This window comes from Acanthopagrus latus, chromosome 17 (assembly GCF_904848185.1).
Source record: "Acanthopagrus latus isolate v.2019 chromosome 17, fAcaLat1.1, whole genome shotgun sequence".
NCBI lineage: Eukaryota > Metazoa > Chordata > Actinopteri > Spariformes > Sparidae > Acanthopagrus > Acanthopagrus latus.
Window position 1 is genome coordinate 5,690,814 of NC_051055.1, and position 27,391 is coordinate 5,718,204.

The following is a 27,391-nucleotide window of genomic DNA, read 5'->3' on the forward strand; positions in this document are numbered from 1 at the left end:
CTCCTGCTCAGTGGACTTACTCATGGGGAAAGTGGCAGGGTGATGTAAACAGCCAGGTGGCGGAGGTTAAGGTTAAGCCTAAGGGTGGAGGAACATTAGATGATTCCCTATACAAGCACTAACACTATAATCAAGACCAGTTAAGAACATGGTGGTTGAAAGTAACTGTTCTATGGGAATTTCTACCATTTTGGTCTTACTCTCTTTTGAAGCGATAAGACATGAATCTTTTCATTTGCATTTAACTTAAAAATCCTCCTTTACTTCTTAATATTAGCCTCTGTTTGCTTTAATAATTCTGGTGGTACTGCATTGGTGTTAATTTCGGTCACAATCTTGTGGCGTTGAAACCACCCTGCTGCCCCTCAGCACCATCTGCCTGCACCAATTTGTTATTTCAACACGTCTCTCTCCTTTAACCCCTCTGTTTCTCCCTCTCTGGCTGTGCACTTTATCATGCCTGTGGCTCAACTTGACCTTTGAGGGAGAAGTCATAATAATGTCTGTCCTTAAACTTCAAACAGTGACTGTGTTCTTGTTTAAATTCATCCCTGCTCTGACTCAAGCAGTGGAAGAAAAGAAAAGAAAAGAAAAAAAAACACAGAACTGACACAGATGAAATGGACACGTAGGACAACAAGAATGAAAAATAAGAAGCTGTTTTGCCTCTTTGTGTCTTATCCAACTGTTGTGACCATGTGAAAACCCAGTCAGCCACATGTGGTGGTTTCATGCAAATGCATTGAGTCTGGCCTTACACCAGCAACACTCATCTGAACAGTGAACTTTAACAATAAAAATGTCTTTGTAGGAGGGTGACACTTAATGTGACGCAAAACTCAAAGGTCACACTGTCTCTTTGCTTAGTTAAAGGATAAGTTCTCATTTTAAGTCTTCCTCAAAACAGTACTCAAATGTTTACCGACAGTTAATGGTCACTGTAATCTTTCTTCCTGTACATACTGGTCATTAGGGGACAACACATAGGGGAAAGTGTTGCTATTTGTACACACACACACAAACACACACACTCACACTCACATACACACTCATACACACAAGCATGCGCACGCATGCATGTAGCCTCTGTGTCAAAACCTCTGACATATTTTCTCCTTCTGCCACAAAGCAGTCACAATAGCAGTTTACTACATTTACCCAAGTATTACAGAAGAGAGTGAAAGCTAATACGCAACTTCAGCGGTGTGATTTAGACAAATCAAAGAGATATCGACAGTTACAGTCTTTTCGGTATGAAATTCCCGCATTATGTTGCTGCCCCCCAAGTCACATGAGTTCTGACGAACTGGAGAACTTTGGAGAATTTGGCCAGATACTTTGGACTTTGTCTGCCATCACTTGCTTTGAAATTGCTTTTTTTTTTTTTTTTTTGCTGCCAGAATGTGCAGGACGTCCAATTTCAACAACCACTATGCCTTTCAATGTATATATGTGCATATCAGTATTGTTTTGAGAGTTAAAAAACATATTTTAAGTGACAAAATGTCAGTGGAGAGGGGGAAATGTATGACTGGTCAATCCACTAAAAGAGTTAACTTTTTCACTCAGTTTTTCATTTAGCTTGTGGTGCCCTCAGGAATGTTAAGAAACCATGATCACATCTGCTGTCTAATTTGAAGATCTCTAACCTCAAGAACCAAAAATGATGAAATACCCCACAGGCCCTTACATGACAGTAAAGCCCAAAGCTGTCTGTATAATGACTTGACAGGCAAGCATGCCAAGGTGACAAATACAACTGGATTGAAATAAGTGGAAAATATAGAGCATGTATTAAGTACGAAAGTATAAAGTATTCCAAAGTTTAAAAGTAAAAATGACTGTGTAAAATGTGATTATTTTCTGTTCTAGTAAACTGAGAAAAAAACCTGACCCTTTGAAAACCTACCTTCAACTTGTAACCTCAAACGTGATTGAAGTTTTTTATCTCATTTCCAAATAAATCTTTTAAAAGAATCCTTCACTCACCCTCAGTAACTGGCGCTGAGTTTAAGATTTTGTGTCCAAAACTAACTGAGAACCCATCTGTCATATTATGATCATTTCCCGGGTTGGGTATTGAGTGCGAAAGAAATGTGAAATTGAAATCTCAATCTCTCCTCATTTCCCTTAAATCCCCAGGGGAAGATATTGATTGTGGCTGGCTGATGATGGACACTTAGTTTCCAGAACATTACTGGGCTCCAGCTTTGGTACTGGAGTGATCTGCGTGAGGATTATAAAACTAAGTATTTGGATGTAACTGTACAAAGCATTTTCATTCTGTGACTGCATTGCACCATAAAATTGTCTTTTATCTGTTTCACTGATAGTGACGAGATATGACCTGGGTCATGTTATACTGCCTCTTTTCCAATAACAACTCTGGCCACAAGCCCTGAATTTAACAAAATACAAGCATTCATCAAAATGTTTTGGACTTAAATATTGTATCAATAAAAGGCTTTCGTCTGACATATTTTCCACTCAATGTAATCAAACAACAACATGTATCCCAATTCTTTAAAAATGAACTGATGACAAGTTACCGATATGATTAATGGTTTGAATGTACATTCCACCCTGACATGTTTGTCCATACACACGAATATCACTAAGATCCAGATGATTTTTTTTTTTTTCAACTGAGTCACCTCCATTCGTCTTTGGTCTGATGTCCACAGTCACACTGTAGGGCCACATCATCGCAGGGATGACTTGCCTTGTAGTGGTCAAACACGGTAATGATGAAAGCTGACGTGTGACATGGTTTGTATATTACCATATTCCCACTGGGTTTACTGGCTTTGCCACAATCCAATCTGCTTAAATAACTGCAGGTACTGGTGAATGCTGAGTACTTTGACATGTGTTTTCAAATCAAACAGTCTGCTGAAATTCTGACTAACCCAAATGTAACAAGGAACACCTGTCGACTAAATCAAATATCAGAGGGTCAGAATGGTGACGTTAAAATCCACACAGATTATGTTTGGACCATGTATGGTCTTATCACATATCAGTACCACATGAACCTTATGAAACCCCATCACACACATTACCCTGTTGCTATGGAAACTAAAAGCAGAACCCAAACATGAGACTGACACATTCAGAAATGGTGTTAACTTCTGAGAATTAGGAGCACCACCCACCTAAAGAGTAAGTTATATTCAGTGAGTCAATCAACCAACCAAATTCCATCACGGCTACGATGTCATGTCTACTTCCTTGTCCATTGCTTAATCCTGTCCCCAGAGAAAGTCATTAGCAACAAAGTTTCCTGTAAAAGACGGTAAGATATCAGTCAGTCATAACCAGGCAATGACTATGACCTTCCTGGTAAACACAGAGCCATTACATCATCGGAATGGCAAACACTCAAATGTCTGCTTTGATAAAGTTGTTAGGACAAATGTAGGCAAAAGCACAGATGGACAGAGAAACACATACAATTGGATAGACACAAAATGTCTCTATGTTTCACATGAGCACATACACACACACGCACACACACAGGCACACACAGTTGTGTTATCACTTCTGAGAACATTCCTTTGACTTAACCTAACCTTTACTCTAACCTTAACCTAAACTTACCCTTATCCTAAACTTAAACTAAGTCATCACCCTACAATTGAGTAACATTTGACTGAAGTTGTTCAGACTTTTGGATGTCTTGTCTTGCCACAAGAAAGACGGTGATTCCCCACAATGAGACCGTGTAAATAGATTCACATCTTGAGTATTACATCCACACACACACCCACACACACCCACACACACACACACACACACACACACACACACACACACACACACACACACACACCCAAACACTCTCTGACCCCTGTCCTCCAGCAGACAGAACAAGTCACTCCTGCCACTGTAACCACTATCCGTCTATTGTCCTCAAGTAGGAATGTGCTTGGGTGCACATAGCACAAATCAAGTGTCTGTCTGCAGAGGAGATATGATCAGGGTTCCTGGATGCTGCAAAGACGAGCTTAAAAAGCCACAGTGGTTGCTGGTTGTCTACCCATTACTACCATTCCTTCATTCCATCTCACTCAGACTATAATAGGAAATTTGAGACCTGGAGACATGGAGTGGAGGACTAAACAACACCAGTAGCTTGGCACACAAGTTTCCATAACAGACCTAAAGAGGCTGCGGCAGGTCTTAGATGGCAGATTACCACTTAATTCCACCTGAACAAGCTGAATTGAACTCTGTAAACCGTGGAACTTTTGTTGAAAGGTGAAAATAATGAAAATTAAATGTTATATACAAAAGCTACAAAAATAGTCTGACAAGTCTCTAAAGTACCCATCTTATTCAATGTCATCTGGGCATAGAGTGATGTGGAACAGTGGTCTGTCTTGTCTGCTGAAAAAACTTTGGGACTAGAGAGCTAGCTAGCCACCTAACAAATGAAAAACAGGTTTATACCCAGACAACAAAAAGAGGATATGGATTACTTTATCCTCTAGAAAGGATGGCGCTGGGAAAGAAGACAGAAGTAGACAAAGTTGAAATGCAGTGAGAGAGAGAACAAAAAAGAGCATAAATGAATTAAAGGAAGAACAGAGAGACACAACAGTGCCCTTGCCAGGGCAGTGAGGGCTAACCCTTGTAACATGAGGGAATTATGGTGGATTTAACAGCTGTCTGCAATGCTTCTCTCTTCCTTGGCTCTCTCTCTCTGACAAAAGAGGCAAGGCGGTGCAACTTCAAAGCTCAGATTTGCAAGTCTAAGCAGCGGTTTGAGAGCTGGATGAAGGTACAGAGAGAAGGCATTGTGTGGGTCCGTGGTTGACAGAGGAGATGTTAAGAGGTTTACGCTTCACTAACACTGTTCCATAGTTCTCCCTCTGGTTTCCACCAAAGCATCTTAGACATTCAGGACCTCAAGGGTTCCAGGAGATGCAGACGCGGCAAGTGTTTGCTCCAAATGAAGGGAGCTGACAAAAGGAGTACTGTCTGAGAAAGGAGAGGTTTGCAAACCGCATGGTGGGGGGAAGGAAAAGTCAATGGTCGAAGACCCTTGGAAGGACAGAGACCTTGTCATGGTCTAAGAACACAGAAAACAAAAGCTTGCCGTGGGCCGTAGAAATAAAACAAAGGCTGCACACATACAGAATACTACACTTGTATACAGAGCAAACTCTGACAAACATAGTTTCACCAACAGCATGTTCAGACTCATATCCACCCAAAAATCAATCCTTTCTATTTGCTTATTCTTGCTCAGTCGATTCTTCACTTACGCTGAACAAACAGCAGGATACCATCAGTCCAACAGAGGTCTAACACATACTTTACATAAATACATTTGTTCAGACACACACAAATAAAGAAACACACATACTGTACATCCAAGTGGACAAAAACTGGTATCTTCTTGATCACAGGCAGAAGAGACAAGAGGCCTCAGTCACCCGTACCATGACCACAACTAGAGTGCCTCTAATCTACCAGCAACTGGGGGCTGGCTGCAGTAGAACTCAGACAACATGGATATAATTGATGTCTCCAGTGGTTTGACAATGCAATGTATAGTGCAATGCAACACTTGACTACAGAGAGGATTGGTTCACTACAATGAAACCACAAGCTCTCCTGCAAAAGAACAAATGCAGCATGGGTTAACCCCACACAGCTACCACTAACCACAGAGTGGTAGATTGTGTAATGAAACTGAGGCCCAGAAAAATGAAGAAAACATATCACAGGCCATACACTAGAAAAGTTTCTCCAGCTTCTAACTGGAGGGATGGGGAAACATGTGCATTAGTGTTTTTCACTGCTCTTCCTCTGCCTGGCTAACACACATGAAGCTTGACATAGCTCTTGATGGCTTTCCAACATATGCTGGACATATGGTTTTAAATTTTGATGAAATTTGAAATGCTATATTTAATGTGTGTGATGCTAGGAAAAAAAATCTTCTTAGTCATAAAGCCCTTTCTCTTGATGTGCGATATAAGGCAAGATGCCTCTATGGGTCCCAGGGTGTCGTGTGACCTATTGGTCATGTTCTTACGCCAAAATCACCATGCAGCCCAGTGCACTTCCTGTGGGGTTAGAACAACACTGAGGTGCTGTCCATGGTGCTGAACTCAGGGCATCAACAATGGGACCACAAAGCTCACCGATTCTTGACCTGCACCTCCATGTCTTTCAGATTCAAGCAGCCAGTGTCCCTGGCAGACATTGTATGGTTGCAGCGCGGCCCATGGCCAATATTGGTCGCACCTGACCAATTTTAGAATCTGTTTTCTTATTGGTTGCAGATTGAGGGAACTATTCATGATCAGATGATTGGTTGGATATCTAGCTTATCATAATCTTAGTCAGCTGTCTTGCAGTTTTGTACAGTTCTTCACTCCAGTTTCTGTCATGACTGCTGTCAAATAGGTCTGTTCAATACTGTGATGAGCTTATATTAAAACTTATGGAGCTGTATTTTACATGTTGTAGTGAAAACTATAGTCTTGATACTATTGTGATATACACAGATCAGCCACAACATTAGAATCACCTACTTAGGCTCACTGTGTGTGGCCAAAACAGCTTTGACTTGTAGAGCCATGGTCATAACACCTCTGGGAGTAAGCTGTTGTGTCTGGTTCCAGGGATTTGTACTGAATCCTTTGGGTCTTGTCTGTAGGAGTGTGTATGGATTGGACCTTTCCTTGCATGACCCACAGATGCTAGATCAGTTTGGGATGTGGGGATTTTAGAGTCCAGGTCAACGACTTGGGCTCTTTGTCATGTTCCACAAGCTGTTCCTGAGCAGTTTTTGTGGTATGTCAAGGACCACTACCTAGGGGGCCCCGCCACTGTCATCAAGGCGGGGGGGGGGGGGGTATGTGTACTTAGTCGATGACTGCGTTTGTGGTGTGTGGCATCCACATGAATGCTAAGACCCAAGGTTTCCCAGCAGAACACTGCATTGTAACAAGCTGAATGTTATTCACATCACCTGTCAGTGGTTTAATTTTATGGCTGATCAGTATATATCTTCACTGCTGAGCACATAGAATACGTCAATACTTTCTGCATCTTCCAACCATCTGTGGCTCCATACTGTTCTTCTTTTTCTCTCTACTTTCTGTACATATAGAGACGTAACTCTCTCAAGGCAAACACTGTATATCTATAAAGTCACAGTTTCTAGCAGAGCTGAACGTCCAATTAAAATGAAAAGTTTGAGTTAACACCATGTGCAAGAACAGTAAGACTGTGTCTGTAAGCTATGGACCACAGAGAGGTGGATCTTTTCCGGCAGCCGTCTGGTTTCCAGGGATGAAGGTCTAAATTAATTGTTAAAACGGCATTTAAGAGTGTTCACATGCAGAAGTGAACCTCACTTTTACTTGGGTCATGTGACAACAAGGGGTTGTCAAAAGACACCAGCACTGCAGAACATAAGACATCAGCCACAGTAAGAGACCTCATTCGGTAACTGACATCATAGTGCAACAGGGGCTTTTGAACTTGTTAAGACTGGGATTTCAATTGAATAAATCTGCTGTCACAATGTGGCCCAGGGTCATTAAAACATACCAACACTTTTGTCATGTGGAGACCAACCAGAAACAGTTCTGCTGCCCAAACAGGGTTGCAACCCGTGGTTTAAGACTCTTTGTTGTAGTTTCAAGGCCAAGGATTTGATGTATTGGATGAAAACATATTTTTTAAACTGCTAACACATTGGAATGTTTAAAAAGATTTACATAGAAAAACAAATATGAGATTCTAGCAGCTCAGCTCTCATCAACATGATAATTAAATTAATTCCTTCATGTTAGAGGGAGAGCTTCCTCTGGGAGAAACTACACAAGGAGTGGAATTGCTAAAATACACACACACACACACACACACACACACACACACACACACACACACACACACACACACACACACACACACACACACACACACACACACACACACACACACACACACACACCAAGTCATGACAGACCAATGGCTCATTAGATATACAACATGGAATCAAAATAAAATGTCACAGAATGTCAGTAAGAGGGAGAAAACAAACACTTCAAAGAGACTGGGCTTGAGTTTAGAGGGATGTGCAGGATTTAATTGTACAGCGATAAAAAGAAAAGGCGGTGGTGAAGGTGGAGACTTGCTGTCCTCCACGTATTTCTCATGAAAATTTGGGCTGTGGTGGATATGGAAGAAAACTGGGGAATGTATTGTTTTAAAATGGTTGGATGAGGACCAAATGTTGGGTTGCAGAAAGATGAGAGTGGTCCCCAGATTATTCATTGATTTCAAAAATTACTGGAAACATGTCTTTGTTTGTCTTTGAAATACAAGTCAAACATGAGGTTGAGAACTTCTTGAGACATATTCTATTAATCACTAATCAATACCACTCCCAACAATTACTGCTGGGAGAAAATGTTTCAGCCCTTCAGTGACATATACAAAGAATAAATACTAACAAACCACAAGTGCCAGTTTCTCAAGAAAACACAACTTTTGCTGATTTGTTTGTTCTGCCTGAGGGTTGGAGGTCAGTATGCACTACGGAGGAATGGGGTACAGGAGGTTGGGTATACTGGTCTGCTGCTTGCTGAGGCTAACCCCCAGTTTCCACTGGATATGTGTCTGCTGCGTTGCAGCTCCAATCTGGTTTTGCTCTGCTGTCCAGCAATCCCCACCGGTTGCAGTACGGCACAGTACGGTAGACAGCTGGCGTCACGAGGCGAGGAGTTCCTGTGATAATCACATAATCACTCCCGACTGCAGTTATAGGTCTGTATTATTAAAAAAAACAACACACAGTGTTCCCGACCGAAGGTTTAGCAGAAGAGCTTGTGTTTGTCTCTTTTTTGAGAGTTGTGTGCTGGTGTCAACACGGAGTGTTTTATTTTGAAAAGTAACCGGATGTTGTGTGTTATTTCGGCGTTTGACTTCCTATCTGCTAAACTCAGCTGAATTGCTGCATCATGCTCTGGCATCCGCTAGAAATAGAAGTCCTGCGTAACTGTGCCGGAGGGCTCTGGACTGCCGGAGCTGGGACAGAGCAGATATGCAGCACAGCGGACCTGGTGGGGATTGACATATAGACTAAATTGAAACATATCTGCTCCGCTGGCATGGCGGAGACGCAATGCAATGGAGATGTATCCAGTGGAAATTGGGGGTAAGGCCTCTACCCTTTGGCTAATAATCCCAGTGAATAAATAGATTTGAAAATTATTCACTGGATGTCAAGCCACTGCGATGAACAGAGGCAGGCACAAGAAACCTTCAAGCTCAAGTGTGAGAAAATGAGAGAATGATTTTGTGTGTTGTTTGTGTGACAGAAAATGTAAACATTCTGAGAATGTAAGATTACCCAGAATGACCTCTGACCACTAGGTGTTATATGTACAAGTAATTCTGTTAGGCAGATTATCTGTCCAATGAAGAGACATATGGTATATTAGCTGAATAGCCTTTCAAGACATGTAACAGTGGATTTTTTTTTTTTTTATTATGTGAATTAATTACAGTAATAAACACCACAAACACATCTTCACAGAAATCTTAATGCAAGTACATTAACAAATACAGCACAAGGAAATGTGAAATGATAAGACTGTAGGACTGTTAACAGGAAAGTGATTATGTGGTGTAAATAAAATTGTTCTTTGTGGCAAAAGAGTTATGTTCTTTCTTTAAGGAGGCTGACATGCTGTGTTTGTCCAGAATACTTTGTCTGGTAAAGCTCTTGGTTGCGTTTGATGGGAAATCGCTTAATCGATTTAGTTCACAGACCTGATATTCTTCCTCTGGCTGTTAAGGTTGACAGAAAATATCACTTAGAAAATCAGCCTTGGTGAACTGACTGATTATGAAGAGATAAGAGAGGTGAATCCCATTTTCTTTTACATTCTACATATCATAATGTGTTAAAATTATTTCATGACATGGCTCAACACAGCCCAAATATATTCAGGCATGGTGTTCTATCCACATCTCAAAAGCCTGGAAAACAAGACAAAATGAACTATTGCATTTTTTCAAATTATATTTATATAACCAGTATTATACGGTAAATGTTTTAGTCACTGACCCTTGAATTTTGAAGGTTCTGAGGGAGAAAGTTGGTTGAATTGCTTTTCATATATTTGGGACTTTCTTTGTGGTTTGTTAGTATATAGCCTGAGCTGCAAATCTGACCTTTGGTTAAATATAGGGATCCTCTTTCTTTTTCCCTAAATGTTTCCTTAACTTGAGCTTTTTAGAATTGTATTATTTTAACTACGCTTACATAGAAGGCCAAGTATTTTTCACTCATCATGGACATTTACCATCTGACCTGGATCAGGAATGTGAAGTGTGCATAGCTGAATATGGCTCTAACCCCACTCAACAATGAATGTTCTTTTTGTTTGTAGTTATCCTGTCAAGGAAGTCATGATGATTAGGGACCGCCCCCCCAAGTGCTGACTTAGTTTCCTACTCATTGACTCACACACAATTTGTATCTTGTTGCCATAGATACAATGTTAAAATAGCCAGTTTATAATGTATCTTCAAATTTAATTATTCTGGCAATGACAGAGGCTTTGCCTTATTAATCATTTTTTGATTCATGATTGGGGTGTTTAAGAAGTCATGCCTGAACAAGATAACAAGTGTGACAGTACAAGATAAACGACTGTACAGTTATACAACAGTAAACTATAATAATGACAGAGGGGGTTAATGTTTCATGCATCAACAATTAGACAAAAAACATTCATCAAACTGTAACTCAGCGAGTGGCCTATGTTTAAGCCTTGTTGAATGATAAAATGTTCACCTGTAAGTACATGACAGTTTTAAAACAAAAATCTGGCTTCCTTCTGGACCTGACCCTGCTCTGAGGATACACAATAGGGAAGTGTGGGTTTTCTCCTGGGATCAAAATGGACAAGAGTCCCTTTCATCGGCTCCCCCCCCTTTTCTGATCAGTCACTTTGTGGCTTAACCTGACTGGAGCTAATATCTCCCACAGGGTCAGCCTAATCTACAGCAGTTAAAGCCACAATCTTGGATGAACAGCACAACTAAACCACTTCACTTGAGGGCAGTGTTTCTTAAACAATGGTTCAGACTGGGCGATGAAATATAAAATCCTTCTTGACAAAAGAACTGACATATTTAAGGAACAAATATACTTATTTTGAATAAGGAGCGGTAAAACACTGCTGTAGGGTAGAAGAAGAAACTGAATCAGATTGACACAGAAAAGAAAGTAACAACAGATGAACACACATGATCAAGCACATAGCGTACACTGATGTGAAAATTCACACAGACACACGTACACACACATGCACGCACGCACACACACACACACACACACGCACACACACACACACACACACACACACACACACACACCAAATACCTCCCTGTCATGCCTGGTTCCAACAACACAGCCAATCTTACCACAAACTAATAGTCCTGGCCTGCTATCTCCAGTACATTACCCCTGGGAACCACACACACGCATACCCACACAACACTTATACACATATACACATGGACCAATACCAGACGCAGCAACACCAACACACAAAGACACACATCTAGTAAGAGAGAGCGAGAGAGAGAGAGAGAGAGAAAGCTCTTCTGTAGAAGCCTGCTCCTGGAGTAAATTACAATTTATTCAAATTGTGAATATTCCTTGTAGGCACTTAAAAAGTACTTCCCAAATCCAGGGGGCTTTTTACGCCCCTCTCCCTGCTAACCGCACTAACCACAGGGATTTCCAACAGCTAGGCTGCATCCTGTACCAAGCAGCCAGATATTTCAACCATTCACACCACACCACACGCCAGAGCCCTGAAAAACAGCAGGGTGGAGACAGTGAGTGTGTTTGTGTGCGTGAGACAGATATAAACTATTCTTAATTATAGAGAGTGTGACGTTAAACGCATGACCGTCCTGGTGGTTTTTTAATCGATGTATCAATCTACCCATTTGTATCCATCTTCTAATATAACTTCTATGCGATAAAACAATTAAAACATATATGAATGGGGGAAACTGTGTGTGTTTTAAACTTCTTCACCTTGGCTGGTAAATGCTGGGGTGTGAAGGCATGCTGAGCCTGAAAGAGAGAAACTAGACTGAGAGGTCTGACAGACTCCAGGCCTTAGGAAACATTTTATCACAGCGTGTGTGTGTGTGTGTGTGTGTGCGCGTGTGTGTGTGGGTATGAATTTGACGAAGCGTTAGACCACAGCGGGCTCTGAGGACGTGACTGCCTCAATCGACCCTTTTAATGCATCTTATGGTTATGAGTGACAGCAGAAACGGGGGTTGAGAGAGTGAAAAGGAGATGGGGAGAAAGAACTGAGGAGCAGTGAGAGGGAGTGTGACCTGAGCTGAGGTTCACGTTTCACTGCAAAAACACTCTGCCTGAACACTCTTCTGAGAGAGGTGACAGATATTCGGAGGTATGTCAACATGGTGGGAAGTGTAAACTGGTTTGACTGCTCAGGGTGACACAATAAAGCATTCTTCTTTTGCAAACGGACGCAAAAAGACAACAACAGGAGATTGCAGATTTTTTAAAATATGCCTCCCTGTTTTAGTTCAAGTTGAAACAGCAGCAGGTCTGTTCATTTAGGATGTTCTTTCCCCACTCTCTTGACTCTTTCTGACTATTTCCATGGGCTGGCAATAACCATTTTTACAGTTCACAAATCTATTGATCTATACTTCACTGTATTGCTTGCGCATCATGAACAGAAAGAAAAGGAGAAGGTGGGAGGGAGAAGATAGCAAGCAGACATGATGTTTGGCTGTACTGTCACTAAGTTTTCTGGGCCAATAGGTGAGTGTTAAGAACATATCTCATCTTTTGCCCCTGCTTCCCTTTTCCATGTCCTCCCATACTCTCTGAACTAGGCCTGTACAGTATTCCCCTTGACAACTCGTTGCTACCCTCATTTAGACTTTCTCATGTTTCCCTGTCCACTCTGCCTCCATCCCTTCTTCTTCACTCCCACCATCTCTCTGCCTCTTACCCCCCCATCTTCCTCTTTTCAAGATGATCTCATGTCCAGTATGTTCTCGGGGGAGCCCAGAGACAGAGAAAGGGGGACAGATTGATTTACAACAGCAAATTAGTAGCTCTGGCTTGTGTGTGTGCCTGGGGGACAGGTCAGCTGGGACACACATCATACCAGAGCCATGAGGACAGGCTGATGGCCTGCCTTCCCGACAGGCCCCAGTCCTAACAGACAAGACAAGATTGGCCGTGAAAAGCAGGGGATAGGAATGTGTGCTTCAGTGTGTGTGTTTGTGCGCTCTCTAAAGTGTGGAAATGGGCAAATTTGGGAGGTAGGGATAAGCTGCATTTTCACCTGAAGTACCTGTACCTTTTAGAACCAGTAACTACTATTCAAGGAAAGACAATCATACTTAAGTTTGCTCCGCTTCCACTGCAGTCAAAAGACCTGCAAAATTTTGCGTCCACTGACAGGCAAAAGTGAAGGAAGGTGTCTGACCTGAGAGAGGACAGAGTCAAAACAGAGCTACTTGATAGAGCAATGTGGCCATCAATGATGTACAGAAGGTAAAAGGTACGCAAAGAGAGCTGCTAGAATTCAAAAGAGAAGGGACTGGGATGGCCAAAGAACCGACAGGACCAGGCGAGATGCGGAGCAAGGCTTCAGGGGTAATTCAAGGCCATGATCCTGAATAAGAGGATAGCGCTTACTGGGGTGTGACAGAGGATACAAGAGGACAAAGTTGCCTTACAACCAGATTCCAAGACAGAACTGGAAAGCCAGGGGGAGGCCAGCAGCAGGACAAGCCAGACAGGGCTAATGAGCTCAGCCAGCATGGTCGTAAACACCAGAAAACAGGGCTGTGTTAGGGGGGAATTGAGAAAGGGACAGGGGCAGTGCTGGGAAGAAGTGTGCTATTGTTGGAAAGTGTTAAGAGAAAGGTGCAAATGTCTAAGTGAGACCCCAAAACAGTGTGGAGGCCAGAGACTGTCCAGGTCTACTGATCTCATCGAGCTGATGGAGGTGAGGTATCAGGAATAAGGAGAGAACTGGACCACGCAGACGTCGAGGGGATATTGTGCAGCTTTATTTTCTAAACTACAGCTTAGGGTGTGTGGCCTGAAATTGGTTTTGGCTTGTGTCTGGTGGGTCCCTACAGTGCATGGCAAGAAAAGACACAGAATACTGTGCACAGCATTAGCATATCCTTGGTATGAGTGAGCTAATTGCACTGTGGGTCCCAAGCTGAAAAGTGTTTACTGATGTACTTGGAGGGGTTACAGCTTTGGGGAGCGGGGAGACGGTGAGGGGATGTGAGGAAGTGTGACGGGAACAAGACTAGATTTCATCATGAATGGAGCTCCGACAACAGGAAAATAGCGGAAAGCTCAGGTCTGCTGGCTGGACCAGTGTGTTGATGGAGCAGACAGCTGACTCGACACTACTGTCATCACGGAGTTTAGGTCAATCATTCAAATGACCAGCACTTTGGCCAACACTGGAGGCACAGTGGGCTTAAAATTGAAACCCATCTCAATAGACAAAGTAAACAGAGGATAATGAGAGAGGGTTAGGGGCTTAGAGATGAGAGAGTTAAGGACAAAATTAGGTGCTATGAGAAGAAAGGTATAAAGTTCTGGTTTCTGCAACAGATTAGTTTATCAATACAATAACAGCTCAAATGGACATCCTGAAAGAGTAAAATGTTACTGCGGGAAAACAGGTTAAGGAGAAGGTCTTGGGGTTGAAGTAGGGAGCAGGTTCACAGATATAAAGAGGAAAGGTGACTAGGGAGAGCAAGGAGATCTGGCAAATGATGGCTTGTGGTGATCAGAGTTTTAGACACTCCAAAGCACCATGGGACCAAAGCAAAACAACACAACCACTTATACTCAGCCTGGAAACTGATTCGCAAGAGCTACAAAAACACACTTACAGGACCAAGCAACCATTAAAGAAATACAACCTTTCTCTTATCATAGTCTCTATTTTTATAACCCCGAAATGTAATTAGGAGTGTGTGCTACAATTTGCTGAGGCGGACACATTGGCAGGCATTTTATCATCAAGCTCAATAAGTTAGCAGAGTGTTTTTGGCAAAGTTGCACTGCTCTTATTTATCTAGTTTCACAAATCATGTTCATCTTGAGAACACATATTTCATATACCACAAACACATGATAGAATAACAAATGACAGAACCATCCTGGAATCACATTCTTCATCTCTGATGACATTTGGCCCATTCGGACAATCTTTCTTCCAAAACATCACTGAAAATACAGCGGTCATTTTGACTCACTGCTCAAATGAGATGTGGTATTCGCCGTGCACATATGCCAGATTGCCACTCTCCAAGTATGTTTATGTGTATGTGAGTGTGCAAGTGTGTGCGCGAGTGCGAGGTAAGAGCACAGATTAACTATGGTCGATGATTAATACAACTTGACTTACTGACTTACTGTGAGTAATTATGGCCATGTCTTTTCTCAAGCTTGACTTTCTCACACTCGCCATGGAGCACATGGGGGTCCCGAAACATGTGCGCACCAAACACACACACACATGCCACATATCGCCAGCCCACCCTCCGCTCAACCTCAAAACCACAAAGGGTTAAATATAATCAATCTTCTTTAACAATGCTGTCAGGGCACTGTCTGAGAGCTCTGACAGAAATACACAGATAGAGGCCGCATGCTGATGACGGTGTGTGCGGTGTGTGTGTGTGTAACACTATGAGCTTGTGGACAGAGTTTGTATGCTCAAATCCTTGAGTATAAATGTGTGTGTGTAAATCATTCTTTATACATTAGTACGTGTGGGCGCACGTGTGTGTTTTTATACATGTTGGCTGAAGTACACACTGATTCAGAATGTGTGTGTGTGCAAGTTTATGTGGGTACCATCTTCGTATTATGTAAATATTTGTGCTAAGTGCACATCTAATTGACACTGAATTCTGTACATGTAGATGTGTGTGCATATCTGAGTATATGTTCCAAGTACATACATTGAGGATGTGTTGATGTTTCTCTGGATATACTGGACATGGGTACCTATGTGTAAGTATACCAGAACTCGAACCAAAACCACAGGGCTGCGGGCCATCAGATTTTTTTTAGCGTGTGTGGTGTGTGTGTGTGTGTGTGGGGGGGGGGGGGGGGGGGCTACGGGGGGGGACTTGTGGGATCTCCAGCTGTACTGGTGGCTATGGAGGCTGGCCAGCAGCACGTTCTCATCTGTGTCCACCTGGCCAAAGCGCAGCGTCTCGTGGGTGTCATTGCAGATCACATAGTGGCTGTACACCAGCTCCTCTGCCTCTGAGTTCCCATTCTGAGAAAAAATACAGGGGGATGGTTTTATCATCATTGGTATTGGTGGATGGATGGTTGAAAGGAAGGAGAAAGAACAGGGGTGACATGAGAAAAAGAGCTTTTGAATAAAAGAGTAAGAAAATAGTTGCAGGTGTGTATGTTTATTGTGGGTGTATAATGTACATATGCACATGTTAATAATGTAGATAAATGCAGATCTTCGTGGTGCAGGTTTCAGCCAATAGGAGAAAGAAATGAGTGACATCATCCATGAGAGCAACACCACCTCAACAGGAAATTAAATGAATGACAGTCTTGCAACTATCCAGACTGAAGCAGCTTCGACTGGACATCAGGGCCAAATCTAAACCCTAGTCCCACATAAAACCTCGAGGAGGCCTTTCTATTTACCAAAATCCCAGTTTTAACAGCTTTGTTTGAGCAGCTTAATGTTGGTCGTTGGTGAAACAATCAGACGTCAACTAATTTCCAATGGCAACTCTGTTGGAGTGTGTCTGTTTTCCTAACATTTTATCAATGCTTGGAACAAAGTAGGCCTTTAAGTAGACATTCCTGTTAGTAAGAGTCATCAATATATTGTGGTTTGTTAGGAGAAAACAATATGGTGGAGCCTGGCCCACCTACAGCAATGGGTCAATGAGAGAGCCTCACAGAAAACTCAAGTCATACGAGTCGTACAGGGATGCTGTCCACTCTTACGTCACCTTGCATGCAAGAGCGAAGAGCTCACTGGCCTGCTATTGAAAACACTGGCTATACAGGGGGAGGGGATTGTGTCAAGTCTCCTGCATACAGGAATTTGAGTACACAATTTCAAAACAGTACATAGAGTGCATGTGAGCTGGATCATGAGTGCATGGGTGCAAGTAAGTTTGACTTGAGCTCCATCCAATGTCTCTTAGGCCCTGATGGGATCTTTCCTGCACACCCCTCCCTGACTCTTGACGCACATGACTGTGGTTCAGACAGCTCCTCAATAACTACTCAACTATCCCAACAAAGAGGGACCCCAGCCTGCTGTGTACTTTTAAATGGCAGGGGGCTGATGGTTGATGGTTAAAAGAGGCTGGCAGTAAAAGCTCAGAGTTTGACTGCCAAGCACGTTCAGGGTCCTGGGGTTGTTGATGCTATTGAAAACGGATGGGAAAGTTTACACCATTAAAAAGAACACTTGATGATACATGTGTGAGAGGGAGGTAGGGAGAGCAAAATATAGATGGGACAGCTGCGTCGGTGGGTTCAGTCCATGCCCGTTTTATAATGGAACACAATCTGTGCTCCCATTCGAATTTGACACTGCGATTTACAAACTTCCTGCGGGCATCTTAAGATGCCATTGCTAAGCCAGCTCTTTGATGGTATCGTCTTTCTGCTCCGATTCATGAGGCAACACGATACACACATCAGAAAAGCTTCCTGCGGTAATCATAATCACTCCCTGTCTATCCAGGGATTTTAAATGGACAAATATTAAGACAAAGATATTTAAACAGTCAACACATCTTCCTTGTTAAAGAGCACAAGATGACAGCTTCTTCTTCAGATGCAGTCCTACCAGGAATCAAAGTATCCATTTCACTAATCCACCCAGATACTATTTCTTTAGAGTCCAGCCCTGATGTACACTGCAGAGTGGCACACATATAAATGGCAAGGTACAGTAAAATGTCTGGAAAATAGATTGTAAATAATGACACCCACTCAAGAGAAATGCTCATGAAACACAACACGGTGAAGGAGATAGTGAAACCCATAAAAGGGACAATAATCAGATCTAAAATCACCTATATATTCCTCTACAGATCACCCTTGCCCACACATTTTCTAGAAACAGGAACCTGATCTCTCTGTCACTTTCTTTCCGGTTGCAAAAGAAGGCAGACAATCATTCAAACATGGGAGGAACGGGGGGAAAAAAAAAAAAAATAACAGGAGGAAAATTCCTGTTGTCTCAATTGCAAATGTAACAGCCTGTGAACGTTCTGTGAGAAAGCAGTGTGTAAATACTACTGGGCTTTTGTGTGGCTTTCCACCAAAGCCACTTCCCTGGGGTTAGGAACTGGGGGGAGCAAAGACTGAAAGTGGGCCTGGGGACCGAGGATTGAGAATGAAGGCATGGGGCCTGAGGTTAAACTGGAGGGGGGCTGAGGTTAGGGCCATATGGGGCTATTGAGCAAGGAGTAGTGGGAAAAGAAGATGAAATACAAAAAATGGTTTTGATTTTTTCTTAATTCTTAGAATGAAAAAAACCCTAAAACGTATAACACTGTAATTTTAACTTAATCTTCTTACAAGTTTACATATAACCTCATAACTGAAGCTTAATCTGACCTCAATTTTGAACTTTCTACCTAGAGTCCGGCCTGTTAGAGAGGACATAATTTAAGATTAGAATTTATAGAAAGCACTGCAGCAGGGAACAGGAGGCGACCATGCTGGCTTGGGACATACAGAGGATTATTATTATTGCTGGAATATACATTCATTTCAAAATCAACGAGAATATTGTACATCATGTATACTGAGGACTGTCAGAGAAGTTCCTGGTGATGTTATCAAGGATACAAGAGTAGTCCACTTTACCATGACTACCACTGAATATTGTCACAAATTATGAGAATAAAATTACTACCATATACCAAGATCTATTTATTGCTATGCATCTGGAAGTGCTCCAGCTGTTCTGGTGGTGGTGGTCTGGTATGACCATGCCTGGGTCGTGAGGTTTGAATTGTGTGGTAGTTGGGGAATCTTCTCCACGGTTCAATGCCGACCCTACAGGCCACATCACAACAGGCCTGCCCGCCAGCCTTGACACCAGGAAACATGAAAATCACTGGAACAATTACACACGTTAGGATACATCCTTCTGTTGCGGAAGGACAGAGAGCCTGTTAGCATTTCCAACTGCTTGCGATTATGTTTTTCTATGCATGCGCAATGTGTGCATGAGTGTGTCTGGAATGTAAGCCTCTATCAGATCACAGAAAAATTTGAGCTTAACTGGGCACTCCTTTACACCCATCCCTATAGCATAACCACCAGGCAGCTCATGCTTAATTGCACACATATAAAGTTCTCTTGCCACGCGCAAAATCAAAAACCCCAAAAAGGGAAAATATATTCCATGATTGAAGTGTTCACTATGTTCTCTGAAATGGACCAAATATTTAAGAAGACCATTTTCTCAAATAAAAAAAAAAAAAAATGCCTTTTGTACATGACCTCTCTCTGCCCCTCACTCCAGAACTACCATACCCACATGCAGCACATTTGCCTTATAATTATGGTGTGTTTTTCCCTTGAGTTCAGCAAAGTGGTGAAGGCTGGAGGTAGTTAAAAGGTTCTGTACAAGTTGCAAGGCTGCTGCTGTTTAGACCAATCAAGTAAATACAGCAGCCGTAATCATTTTATGAATCAATCCCCTACCAATGAACATCAGCCATCTGGGTTTGTCTACAGTGTGAGAATATCTGTCTTAATGAGTGTACAGTGTAAAATAGGGATGCACTGATGACAGATTTTGATGGCACACTTATAGTCTGAGGAAAATTCCAAGATTCACAGTTTCCCGATTAAAAGTGTTAATGCATTTCACAATAGTGCAGATGTATAAAATAACATGAGCATTTTATATTAAAGGTTTTCTTGTATTTTGTCTGCAGGTGTCTTTGTTGGCTTTTGTTTTTAACAATTGCCATGTTTTCAGACATATTGTACAGTAATACAGTAACCAAATAACACAGCACAAAAAATGAATAAAAATCAACAAAAAGTCAGGTCAAAGAGCAATTTTAGAGGAAAATGAAAGAAGGACATTTCTTATGAAGATATTATGTCCTTACTGTTGAGGTGACTGTTGATTTATAAAGACTGCATTCTTGCTGTTGCTATTGGTTAACGGTACATTTCACTGAAAGCTATGTCCTTCTGCAGTTAAGTTAAGGTGTAACTTTAACAGCAGCTTTTTTTTGTAGATTGGTAATTCATCATATTGAACAACCCCAGTTAGTAGTAAAATCGGTTAATCACTGTATCCCTCATGCACAAATAAAGAGGGTATTCTGTGTGTGTGTATGTTAAAGCATTGCCTCTATTTTGGAGCTCAAGATTCTGGGCAAAGATACCATTCAAAAAGCCAAATATATCACCCAATCAGTATCAGAAAAGCCTTGGCTAGGAGTGTATGAAAAATTAATAACCTAACTAATCATGCTTGGCATGTTGGGTGAAGCCCACCATGGATACCAACATGTCCAAAACACTCCAGTAAAGCTGCAATATGACCATTCATGACAACAACACCAACGTTCTAAGGACTTATTTATGACTAAATTAACCAGCAGAAATAGGGAACATTCACTAGCACGCGCAACATGATGCAGCGATGAAGCCAAGGGTCAATTATGATCCATCATCCAACATGGTCCGTTAAGAGCTTTAGATGAGTCAGTGATGCCACTGGGTGAAAACAAAGGTATTAAAGCGCTAGCCAGGACAATCATTTTATAGTAGATTTTCTATACAGCCTGTTTAATTTTATTTTCCACAGGTAAAAGGCCACAGCTGTTCCTAGAAAAACACAAGCTATTATTTCTCTCACCTGGCAGTGGGAGTCAGTATGCATGTAAAACCATGAGAGTACCTCATGTCTCCAGAGGCCAGTATATGAGTCAGCAACACCACGGCTGAGCCAAGCAGAGCCATGATAGGGCATCCAAAGCCAGAGAGGCCAGAGAGGCCAGAGTGTGTGTGTGTGTGTGTGTGTGTGTGTGTGTGTGTGTGTGTGTGTGTGTGTGCACGCGTGTGTGGGTGTGTCTGTGTGTGTGTTTGTGTGCGTGCAGTAGACAAGTGGGTGGAGGACTCAGGCCAGATGAAGTCTTGGCAGGTGTCACCACTCAAGTTTTACCGTGTTTTCATGGGCATCACTTCACACACACAGATCCTGGCTACTAGAGGCAATGCTGAGAGCTGAGAACTGGGAGATGACGAGGACCATAGGACTAGAAGCCCAAGATCAGACACACTACCTCTTAGTCAGAGTTTACAGCAAACTGAAAGGCAGTTCCATCCTGCAAATTTTATTGCCACTGGCATACAACCCAAACCATTCTCATGAAATCCACTTCGTTGTGAGTTTGTTTAGCTGATACTCCATCTGGGAGAAAAGGCCGTCTTACAAGATATTCTCTGAACGTACATACATTTCTATGGATTTCTTCTGTGGATTTACCAGCCCCTGGCTCCTCATATACTGTAATAGCTATTTACAAGTGCTAGCGATCAAAAAAGAGAAAATCCCTTGTTACCTTAAATGTCTTAATGCATCCCACTACTACATTTCAAGTGTGCTTCCTCAAACAGCATTGAAAAGTTGCCTGGAGATTGCGTTTGTACATTATGATTAACAACTATTTTGCCTCTGACATTAACTGTAAGATTATGAAATTGAAGGACAATTACAGGCTTAAGGACTCCTTATATTATTTAAAAGTTCTGAAGGTAATATCAATAATGTGCATAATTAGCTATGTCCCTGAGTTTTGAGTTTTTTACTTTATTGCATTCTTTGGAGTATGATCAGACACAATAAAGTTTGTTGCAGTCATTGACAACATATAAAGATGGACAGAATGGCCAGTTCCCCAAAAGTAAATCCCATCCCCTCAATGTTAGCAGATGGAACATTTGCCAAACTAAAAACACACTGATGTATGTTCAAGTGTTCAGTTTTTTGGGTAAGTTTGGTTTTAATCAGTTATTTGATGCCATAACAAGGGAGTGTCAGGTCATGGTTGACAGCTGAGCCCTGCTCATGATTGACTTGAGTTCCACCCCTTGATCACAACTGCCAAAGCTAGAAAGTAGTGCCCATATGCTGGATTTTTGCTTACTTTTTGTTGACATGTCATCCATCTTTATATATACTGTCACTGGCTGTATTTCCATCAGCCTAAAATTTATGTTACCTGTTGCCAGCTGTGCAGGGCCATGTCCACAGTGTGGATGGCATACTGGCTGATATTGAGGAATACTGGGTCCACAAAGACATTCACATCCAATGTGGTCTTCTGAGGGCAGCAGGTAGCTGCAGCCTGGCCCTAAAACAGAAAGTTTATTTACTACTAATCACTTTAACATTTTCTGATCAGTGCCTTGAAATATCTAGATAGTCATTAAACCATTATAAACAGCTCAACTTTACCTGTAGTACACAAGGCTGGAGGAGCTGAAGGTGTGTCAGGTTTCGGTACTCTAGCAGTTTGCAGTCTAGCTGGGTAGAAAAGCTGATCTCCTGACAGTGACGCGGTCCATTGTTCCACTGGTGTAGGAAGACCCGTGGCTCCCTAGCACCAATAACCATGAATTCCTGCTCCTGAGGTAACTTCCTGTCTGGCAGGAAGGGACGAAGTTGTTCAGATGGAACTGGAGGGAAGAAACAAAGCATCTGCATCAAGAGAATGGACTGCAATGCATATTTAATAAATACAAGACCTTACTATCAAAACTGACTTGAGTCAGCACCGGACTGAGGAAGTCAAGTAGATGACTATAAGGGATTAATTAGATTATGACCACAGTTTCAATACAAACCACTCAGTGAACATTAACTCCAGCTGAATGTAAATTACTGCAATTAAAGTGAATACCAATTGGCTCTCTGTTTGCTGGTGCCATGAGCCATCAAAACACATGAAAAGAAGGCTGAACCTTATATAAAATAAAAAGGAAAGATTCAAAGTAAACCTAATACTCAAACCAAATACTTTGATGGTGTATTCAGTATCCTACCTGTGCCCAGTTCTTCCAGGTGGTGGCAGAGGTGAATGTCCAGCTGTGCTAACTGAAGGGACACTCCCAAGGAGGGCACAAACCAGGGTGCGAAACAGGAGTCCACGCGGGTGCAGGCTGCCAGCGCCATCGGAGATACCAGCTGATCACAGGGAAGCTGGGACCCACACTCACTGTCGGAACTGGAGAGGAGGAGGAGATACAGCCACATAGGTACAGATTTAGTGTTATTTAGTTTATTGATTGTGAACAACACTAAAGGCAGTATCCAAGTAAAATCCAAGACATAAAAATGGTAGTAATTAAAGCCATTATGTGAATATTAAATAATTTCATATGGTTAAAGTAATTCAGAAAAATTAGTAATATATGACATTCAGAATTTGACAGCTTTAAGTGAAAAACTGGTTATTTATTTTCTGTCAAACTTTGTTTTGTAGTATCAAAAGAATTGGCACAGCTGTGCAATAAAACCATAAACATTCTACTCACTAATTAAAATGGTCTGAATCTTATTTGTTGTGGAGAGCTATTGTCTCTTGCCCAGCAAGTAACAAATTGTGAGACATCCCTGTAAGAAATCCATAGTGCGACCAACGCTACAATTATTAAGACAAGGAATGAAAAGAGACAGCAATGTGTTGAAGCAAGGGCCTCCTCGCTGTCCGAGGCTGTGAGTTTAGGTACATTAATACTGCTGCAGTTTCCCGGAGGAACCTCTCCATGGACATTAATTGCATGTCATGGTTGATGATGTTGGATGGAAGGTAATTGAAGTGAATGACCATTTGCTCTGTAATTTGCTGCTACCATGATCCACCATAAAAAACACCAGCAGGAAACGCTCAAGACCTGAAAAACGCTGGTGCAGCAGAGTGCTCCTTAAAAAGATAAGCATCATATGTTGACAATTTTCATTACTTCCAGTTGGCAGTGCAGCCAAGTTATTTTTCTGCTGGAAACTAAAGTAAGGCAGATGAAACGAGCAAGTAAGGAATGGGGAATCAATTTTGATCAAAAAAGACAAATAATTTAAACATAAAGGAAATGTAGTGTTTGGAGTATGATTGTAATGAAACGCAGATGTATATTTTGCTTTACACTATATCTGGTACTGTAGAGTTTTCTCTGTTTCTTCTCGTACATGTTTTATTATTCCTCCCTTTCTGCTCCTCTGGAGCTCTCTAAGCCACACAGAATGTGGGCTTGGCAATTCTCTTCCACTAAAAGTTCCCTAAATCCCGAGAGGAAGTAAAAAGGGGGAGAGAGCAAAAAGGAGAGAGTAAATTAAGATGAGGAAGGGATGAGAAAAAGACAGAAAGAAATTAAAATTGGGTGAAGCACAGAATATGTAACAGGATGCTGGGGGAGATATGTGAGCGATGAAGAGAGGAAGCAGTGGCAGCGAGAAGGGGGGAGTAAAGGCATGCTCTTTGACGTTTGACAGTGCTTGGCAGGCCCAGTCCATCCCATCCCATCTAAACCCAGCCCAGCCCAACCCAGGCCAGGCCAGGCCTAAGAACTTATGAGCCAGCCCAAAGGGGGCTTTACTCCTCTTGCTTCCCGTGAGCTTCCCCTCGATTAGATACACTCAAGGTAAGCAGGAAGGAATCCGGATGGGCCCTGACAGGCACTTGGTGTGCTGGGAAATCTCATTAGGCCGATCTGAACGCCTTCCAAGCCCGCTCCCTGCTCCTGCACACCAGATGTGGGGCGAGGGACACATTGCGAGCTCTTTGTGCTCGGCGGCCTGGGTGCGCTCTCCCTCTGCTTTCCCTCACACTGGACGGTACACGTAGACCCACACACATTTTTGTGTGGAATTATATAAAAACTTTGCATACAAACAAACACACAACACGCGTGGATACCTACAAGCAAAAAGGAACAAAATATTATTATCATCTTGTATAGTTAATACGAAATACTGGACATTTTTCTGTCACCTCTGTTCGTCTCCTCCCTCTCCGTTATTGTTCAGTACTATCCTCCACAGGTCTGAGGCCACCAGTTCCTTCTGCTGGTCGGTGAGGCTGAGGCTGGGCAGCTGCAGCTGGCAGGCAGTGCTCTCTGATAGGCTGAACTCCCTGTATGGAACAAAGGCCTGCTGGAGCTCATCCCAGTACTCTAGACTGCATGGTACCTGGGAGGAAAGACACAACAAGTTACAAATGTAACAGCAAAATATGATTTTTTTTGTTTTCTTTCCTTTTCTTCTATTTCTCCTAGCTGCAGCAGGACTGTAATTAGTGCCCTTCGACTCAGATTCAAGTTCTCTTAATGGCAAACAACTGGCCTGCATGGACGCTGATAACTTATTTGAACGTTCTAAGACACAACATCACAAAATCTTTCTTATGAGAGTATAAAGTTATAATAACCAAAACTCACCATATACTTACATGCATATATACAAACATGAATAGTACCTGTAAGCTAAGGGCTACACAGAAGCAAAATAAAAAGCTGAACAGAGGATAACTGCAGTTTATTGAAATCACACAGTAAACACAATAGGAGAAAATACAGACGATGTCAAATACAATAACACCTCATCTCTGTACTGTTGATGAAAACAATCCCTCTGCTCCCTCATACAGAGTTGGAGCCAGTCAATAATAGCTATACGACCATGTTCAATTGGATAAACTCACATGAGCACAAAGGTCTCACACTATCATTTCTTCCTTCCTTTTTTCCATACATCCAGTTACTGACAAACACTGAACATAGACTAAAAATGATTGAAGATATTTGATGTATGTATATTTGGATGTTTTCTCTCCTAAAGAGCTTGAAGGAAATGAGAAGGAATGGCTCTCTTGGGTTCTCTGTGAGGCCCTAAAGACAGTAGATAAATAAAGGGCTTCTTTGCATCCCTTTGAGTTACCCTATAGTGTTACAATGTGCTCTGCAACAACAGAAACTTTCTACTGAAAAACTGACTCAAATATTTACTGTTGGTGTTACTACTCATGTGCAACATGCCAGTGGATGTCTTAAGTATGGTTTTGCTGTAAAAAGTATACTGTTTTCTACCAGTGGGTCAGGTTTTTCTTTCTCCTTGATCTTTTGTGTCTCTACTGTAGTTGAGAAGGCTTTGTAGTTTAATTGTTCAGCAATTAGTCCGTTTTAAGTGTGTTCATTGGTAATATGTCCTAATTTGTTGTGCTGTAGAACCAGAACTGGCCCAGGGTGATTTGTTTTGAAAATTGACACGCAATGACCTTTTGAAAATTGGCAGCATGATGCTGTTCCACTGTCTGACTTCCTGCCTGGCTTGATCTACTCTGTGCAGATTATTGCAACTGTGGTCCGATTCTGACAAAAAAAACCCAGGAGGTATTCTCTACCAAGCAGAGCGGAGAGTCGCTTCAGGGACGCTGTTGAAACGTGCGGTGGCACAGCCAGTGGAAACACGGAACATTGTCTAGAACATTGTCTAGGCCGTAATGTTTGAGACGGGCCCGGTGGAATCTGGGGGTTAGGTGGTGGCTTTGCTCCATCAGATGACGGCAGTGTTTTTATAGTCCCCTCTACAGACAGACGCCGGTGGTGTCTCCCTGAGTTGTTCATCACTTTAACTTGAGGTTCCAGTCCAAACAAACTGGTGTAGACTATTGTAACCCCCTCAGTGTAACCCTGAATACTCATCAACAGTAAGATTACTGCAAGGCTTTGTTATTGCACAACAGGTACTACTTGAGCCTTGTGGATCCCCCAGTTACACATAAAGTGTTTCAACTTGATGGTCTGCTAATCATCAAGCATTGATATTTCTGACCATTTCAAGTCAAGGGGAATCCCCGCCTGGGAGAAGGAACGAACAAGTAAGGTTTTATGGCATCTGTATTGCGACTTTCACTTTTACTCACTTCAGACAAACCGATCTTTAATTTCTCGTCTAGTCGGAAAAAACGACAACACAGACCACCAACGCAGCAAGACGACAACTCATAACAACACTGCAAAACCACAGCATAACTAAACACCAGGCATCTATGTGCTACATGACAGCCATTAGCGTTGAAGTCCTGGAGCTGTTTCTCAGACTGAATAACAATCAGGTTGTGTGAGCATTCTCACATGATGTGATGACTGGGAGGCCTCCATTTGTTCCTCTCACATTGTGCCAAAATTAGCATAAATGTGCCTGGTGCTCCTGTGTGAATTAAACCAGGTTCTCAGGTTCCCTCGACCACCTTCACAACTCAGCTACTGATGGAT

General features: G+C 42.1%; 1 protein-coding gene across 2 annotated transcripts in view; it reads right to left on the reverse strand.

Moving 5' to 3' along the window:
* Positions 1–27,391, reverse strand: part of LOC119005768 (vacuolar protein sorting-associated protein 13B-like) — a 324,995-nt gene that overhangs the window by 31,554 nt on the left and 266,050 nt on the right. For both annotated transcript variants that reach the window (XM_037073678.1, XM_037073679.1), the window contains exons 42-46: positions 25,111–25,307; positions 23,165–23,346; positions 22,578–22,798; positions 22,342–22,473; positions 16,213–16,370 (exon numbers count right to left, since the gene is read on the reverse strand). In XM_037073678.1, coding sequence (XP_036929573.1) covers positions 16,213–16,370; positions 22,342–22,473; positions 22,578–22,798; positions 23,165–23,346; positions 25,111–25,307 — 890 coding nt within the window. The remainder of the gene's footprint in view (positions 1–16,212; positions 16,371–22,341; positions 22,474–22,577; positions 22,799–23,164; positions 23,347–25,110; positions 25,308–27,391) is intronic.